The sequence below is a fragment of the Alexandromys fortis genome, unplaced genomic scaffold (assembly GCF_014885135.2).
Source record: "Alexandromys fortis isolate MF-2015 unplaced genomic scaffold, M_Fortis_MF-2015_v1.1 scaffold_125, whole genome shotgun sequence".
In the NCBI taxonomy this organism is placed as follows: domain Eukaryota; kingdom Metazoa; phylum Chordata; class Mammalia; order Rodentia; family Cricetidae; genus Alexandromys; species Alexandromys fortis.
Genome location: NW_026068026.1, coordinates 821,952 through 827,961, shown reverse-complemented (window position 1 = coordinate 827,961; position 6,010 = coordinate 821,952). Strand labels below are relative to the sequence as shown.

General features: G+C 53.7%; 1 protein-coding gene across 1 annotated transcript in view; it reads left to right on the top strand.

Moving 5' to 3' along the window:
• The first annotated feature begins 483 nt into the window (after positions 1-483).
• The window catches only part of Avil (advillin), a 19,407-nt gene continuing 13,880 nt past the window's right edge, over positions 484-6,010 (top strand). Inside the window, exons 1-4 of the mRNA XM_050163851.1 lie at positions 484-617; positions 2,923-3,003; positions 4,393-4,467; positions 5,542-5,738. Of these exons, the coding sequence (XP_050019808.1) occupies positions 2,938-3,003; positions 4,393-4,467; positions 5,542-5,738 (338 nt within the window). The 5' untranslated portion in view covers positions 484-617; positions 2,923-2,937. The remainder of the gene's footprint in view (positions 618-2,922; positions 3,004-4,392; positions 4,468-5,541; positions 5,739-6,010) is intronic.

Here is a 6,010-nt window from a genome sequence, read left to right as displayed (position 1 = left end):
CAGGAGCCCTGGAGTTTCCTGGAGCATAGTAGGATGGGAAGTAAAGACGCCAAGAGATAAAGCCTTGCTGGCACCACAGAATCCCTGAAACACGGCCAGCACCATCTCGCAGAGCCCCAAGCATGCAGTGTGACACTGAAGAATCCCTGAAAAACACCCAGAACCGTTTCTGACAGGGCAGCCCGCCATCTGAATGTCCAGGCACACAGTGGGCAGCTCTAGCTGTCTTCTGTCATCAGCATAATGCATTCATATCTACAATATGGCAGATTTCATATCCTCCCTTTCGCTGAATTATTGATGGGCTGTGCACTTAAAAAAAATCAATAGACCAGGGCGTGGAGCTTGAAGGTCTGCTCCTCTTGTTTTCTCTGTTTTGAATAGGAGCAGAGAGATAAAGCTTTCCCTCTGGTTTGAATAAGTCAAGCCCAGGGCTAGCTTGGCTATGATTGGCCAGAGCTAGGAAAATGTGGTTATGATGCAAACACAAGCAAATATATCCCGGCGTCTGTGCAGCCATTGCTGAACTGAGGCAGCAGGACCTGAAGCCGCCTGTTTTTGCGGAGTAGCTCATCAGTACTTCACCCGCTGCTTTGCCAGCAAACGGAGAGGGTGAGGTAAGTCTGTTGACTGTATACTTTCTGTACTCAGATGCTGAGTAGATACGGCAGAAAGTGGAGGATTGGTGGGCCTTGCTTTGCTTTTGTCCTCTGGAATGAAGCTGTTGAAAAGATTGAGCCAGGAGTTTGTGGCCAGAGCTTTGTAAACTTACTAGAGGAAGTACCTGTAGAGCCCACTGAGGAAGTTGAGCACGTTGGGGGAGGGGGGGAAGGACCCCCCCAATCTGTTCCTCTGTGGAGCAAGAAAAGTTTAAACCCCAGCAGATTACAAACCACTAGCTTTTAATTTGGGATCCCCAAACCACACCCTGTGCCCCTGATCTTCGCAGCCCCCTGAGGATCCTAAAGGGCTGATGACTGGGACTTGAGAAGAAAGGGATCCAGCTTTGGGGCACTTTGCTGTGGAGGGTGGATTTGCTTGGCCTTCTGGGTGTGGACAGCTCCTGGATTTTGAAGTCGGTGGGGGACATGGTGCTGTATTGGGGGTTCTGAGACTCCGTGCTAATGCCAGTTGGTTAGGCTTTACTGGATTAATCGGGAATATATTGGCTCTGGTTCCCTTTGCTGAGTGGATCAAGCAAAATTTAGAGCCTGAAGAAAACCAGTGTTTCCTGGTGATTCTGAGCCGCGAAGGGTGGGGCAGCACAATTTATCAAATTAAATCCTCAAACACTGGCAGTTCCGCATCATGGCTCTGCCTTAGTCTGCTGCCAGCTGCGCACAAAGGGACCTGGCTCTTTGGTGGTCATGGCACAATCCTCCCCAAACCCGGTTTTGTCCACGAAAAGAATGGTCACTTTCCTTTAAGGGGTGGGGTGACACTATTGATGACAAATGGTCCTACCATTTGAACTACACCCCATCCCAGATGTGCTACACTTGACCAGCCCAGCCCAGTATACCACCAGATAGCAAACATCCACACAATCCCCCCCCCCCCCCCCCCCCCCCCCCCCCCCCCCCCCAACTCCCACCCCCCCCCCCCCCCCCCCCCCCCCCCCGGCAGTTAACTTTGCTTATTAATCTCTCATAAATCCACCCATCCCATCCCTACTTTGAGTCTAGTAGTCATTTGGGGAACTGTCAGCCCAGTCTCCCTGAGAGCAGGACTTGAGGGCGGCACGTACACAGGTCCAGGGTAACCCTGTGTGTGTTAACCAAGCCACATCTGATCGTAGAAAGGGTCCCCAAGGTCTCCAGAGCATTTCCTCCCAGCCTTCCTCAGCCCTGCAGGTGCCTGGCACCTCCAGGCTCGCTAAGTACAGGTGGGAGAGAAGCTGGGGTAGGGGCAAGGAGGCCACACCCACCTGCCCCCATTGGCACCCTGAGCCTTGTCCCAGGCTCTTATCCTACTTTTCTTGTCTTTCTGCAAGACCAGCTAATGCGTTAGTCATAATAAAGGCTAGAACTGTTGTAGACAGTTTACAAAATTAAAAGCCGAGAGCAGGTGGGGTTACAAGATCTCACCAGGAACCTGGGAAGAGCAGTTCATGGACTAGGAGGCCGTGGCTTCTTTCAGAAACACTGTTTCTCACTGGATCTCCTCTCTGTGAGCCACTGAACTTAGTTTGGGGGAAGGGGAGCAGGCGTGGAAAAAATGTCTAAAACAGGCTTTCACAATCAGATATGAAGATATGAAAATAAAAGGTATGGAGCTGGGTCTAGTGGTAGAAGTCCGTAACCAAAGCAAGTCAGGAGGCCAAGGCAGACTCTGCGACCACCTGGGCTATGTGGAGAGACCCTATGGACAGAACAGATGTCATTCTAGTGTGTGCTCGTAGACAAGTTAGTTCCTACCTCTTCAGCCCTCATTTGTGCTAGGACGTGACAGGGCCACTGCCTGGGCATGGCACAATGTGTGCAAAGTGAATCAAGGCAGGCTTGACATCACCCCCTGCCCCCAACAGAGAGAGATGCTGCTCTTCCAGAGAGCCTGACTTTGATTCCCAGCACCTGCTTAGTTGGCTCACAACCACCTGTAACTTCAGCTTCAGGGACTCTTAACACCTCTGCCTCCCAGGGGCACCCACAGCCCCATGCACACACCCACCAACACACAGATCGCTATCAGCTAGAACTCTCGACCAGGGAGCAGCAGGTGGAAACAAACCTCTGGACGCAGGGCTGGTCCAGCCGGATCATCACTGTGATCTTGAACTACCATCTACCGCGGTGAGATGGTACTGGGCGGAGGGCACCAAAAGGGCATGCAGCGCATGGCTGATGCGACGGAAGTCTTGGGAGAAGCGGCGGTTCCCTGTCCACTGTGAGGGGTGTCACCTCTGGCTTTGTGATATTTCAGTTCCAGGAAGACACTATGTCCCTGAGCAGTGCTTTCAGGGCCGTGGGCAATGACCCTGGGATCATCACCTGGAGAATTGAGGTGAGCCAAATGGGAATTCACACCCACCCTGACGACTGGGATTCGAGCCTGTGGCCTCTGAGGGCCAGCATCAAGGGCAGGTTTTCCCAGCCTTGTGCTCAGGGCAGGTCCCCAAACAGAACCAAGCTTGTCCTTCATCCAGCCATCTGCTTGGTGAGTCTGCACTTCCAGTAAACACCTCCGAAAGATGTTTACCTTCCCCAGAGATTCTTGGCGGCTGGTCGGAGAAACGGAACATAATCATCATAGGAACACTGGTCCCTACCAGTTTGGGGGGGGGGCACGCTGCACAGATGGCCATTGCTAATCCCTTTACCCTGTGGGTTTGGTCTCCTCTGGGTGGCTCTGAGCGCTGGTCTGGGTCACCTACCTGATACAGGACACACCCACGTCTACCTAGTCAGTTGCAGCAGCTAGAACACCACAAGTAACACGTCCCTGCTCAATTCCAAAGTGTGAGTCACTGCTTTCTGGCGAGCCTCCAAGAGGCTTGTGGGAAGCCCAGCCTACTTCCAGTGTTTAAGGCTCCCTCCCCATTGACTTCAAAATGAATAGGAAGGGCTCGCCAGGTGGCTCTTGTGCAGCCAAGTCTGGAGCTGAGTGTAAGCCCTGGGACTCACACAGTGGAGGAAGAGAACCGACTCCCTCAAGTTTCTCTGCCTTGTAGTGTGGCTCTTGGGCACACCCGATAAATAAATGGAAAAGAGAGAGGGGAATAGGCACTAAACTGGACTCATCAAAGGTTATATATATCTAATCTTTTCACACTTAACATCCAGATTTTACACAGAACTTACACAAATATGACTGTAGGCTTGCCTTACTTGAGAAGAAATTGTGTCGTTTTCATGTGAGGCTGTGTATATGGCCCTCCTAGAATGAGCAGATCAGGGAGAGCCCCAACTCGGGCTCTGAGTGCAAGACACTCCGCCTCAGTACCACCAGCTGCTGGCTCTCTCCTTGCTGTTAGCCTCCCCTTTGCTCAGCTTCCCAGACTTCCTTTGAGCAGCCTGGTGGCTCTAAGTCAGTGGGGGAGCTGAGGGTTGGCCAGAGGAGGGGCTTTTACTTGACAGTTACACCCAGTTCTTTCCCTTCCATGGGCTTGCCTGGTGGGGGGGGGGGGGGGCTCACAGGCCTTCCCAGAGGACTAGGGATGAACAAGCAGGACACCGGAAGACAGGAAGGACACCGGGAGGACACCACAGCAAATTCGGAGCCAGAGGGATTAGTGGCAAGCTCCCAGTCAGAGCAGCAGGCCTGTGCTGTGTTGGCCACCTGCCCCGCAAGGCTGTGGCAACAGCTCTTCCTCCATCCGTGCCCAGCGGCAGAGAGGGAGGCTGCAGGGAAGGCGGGAGGCAGTATGCCTGCATACTCTTCTAATCCTTGTAGAAAATGGAGCTGGTGCTGGTGCCTCAGAGTGCTCATGGCAACTTCTACGAGGGAGACTGCTACGTCATCCTTTCGGTGAGCAGCGTCTTCCACGTGCAATACTCCTTCCTCAGCAGGCAGTTCCCAGGCCTGTGAGAAAAGCGGGCGCCTGTGTCTGTCTAGATTCTCCCTCATGGCACGCAGAGCCTCAGGCTGACAGAATGGCCACCACCAAGTCTGGGGTTGTGGTTGTGCATTAGAGGGTAGGCACAAGCCCCTGCCTCCGACACACACACACACACACATACACACACACACAGCGCCTCCCCCTTCCACGGTCAGCCACACACTGAAGTGTTCTGATTAAGGCCACACAAATACACAACCTATTTGTGGCCACAAAGTTCTCATTGTGAGCTAGGTAAGAGAGTTTCTGTTGCTGTGATAAATGTCCTGACCAAAAGCAGCTTGGGGAGGAAAGGGTTTTACTTCATACAGCGTGGCTTTTATTTTTCTATATCCCAGGGCCACCTGCCTAGGGTTGGCACCACCTGTAATGGGGTGGGGCCCTCCACCTGTAGTGGGCGGGGCCCTCCCACATCAATCACCAGTCAAGAAGAACTAAGCAGGACAAGTGGTATAGGCCTATGATCATGACGCTTGGGAAGCTAAGGCAGGAGGACTCCCAACTCCCAGGTTAGCCTGGGCTACCTAGTGAGTTCTTGACTAGCCCGAGATATACACAAAAACCGAAACAGTGGAGCATGGTGGCCCCCTCCTACAATCCTAACACTTGTGTGTGAGGTGAAACCGAAAGATTGTGAGTTTAGGGCCAGCCTCAGAGAGTTTGAGTTAGCTTGGGCTACACAATAACGTTTTAAAAAGTGTTCATTCTGGCGGAGGAAACAACACCTCGCATGGACAGTGCTGGCAGCTGCACGGTTGTTGAGTGCAGGGGACCTAAAGACTAAGCCTGCAGTACAACTGGGGAAAGAGTCCCCACTTTGGGAACAAGCTGCCACCTTCCGCCAATGTGGGCAAGCAGGCCTGTAGATGGGACGAGCCGGCTCTAGTGCCCACGTACGGATAGCAGAGGGCTGTGTGCCGGGGAAATCGGCAGAGCGGCAGACGGGAGTGTGGGCCTCACCCGCCTCTCCGGCTACCTCCTAGACCCGGAGAGTGGGCAGCCTCCTCTCCCAGGACATCCACTTTTGGATCGGGAAGGACTCCTCCCAGGATGAGCAGAGCTGTGCTGCCATCTACACCACACAGCTGGACGACTACCTGGGAGGCGGCCCCGTGCAGCACCGCGAGGTCCAATACCACGAGTCGGACACCTTCCGGGGCTACTTCAAGCAGGGTGTCATGTGAGTAGCTATGCGCGGAGAGACGGACGCAGCTGTTTCCGAGAGCGGAAACTAAAGGGTCGGTAGGCCTTGGAAGAGACCAGAGAGACCGAAGCAAAGAGCAAAGCAGAGCAGTCACCCGTGCCCATCGGGGTGGGGCGGGGCCCAGTGCTGGGCGGGCTGAGGACCCGCATTGCATGCTGGAGCATAACTAGGGCTGCTGAGGCAAATTCATTTCTCAGAACTCTAAACCCCTGACACACCTAGGGCCCTGAGTGTGTGTGTGTGTGTGT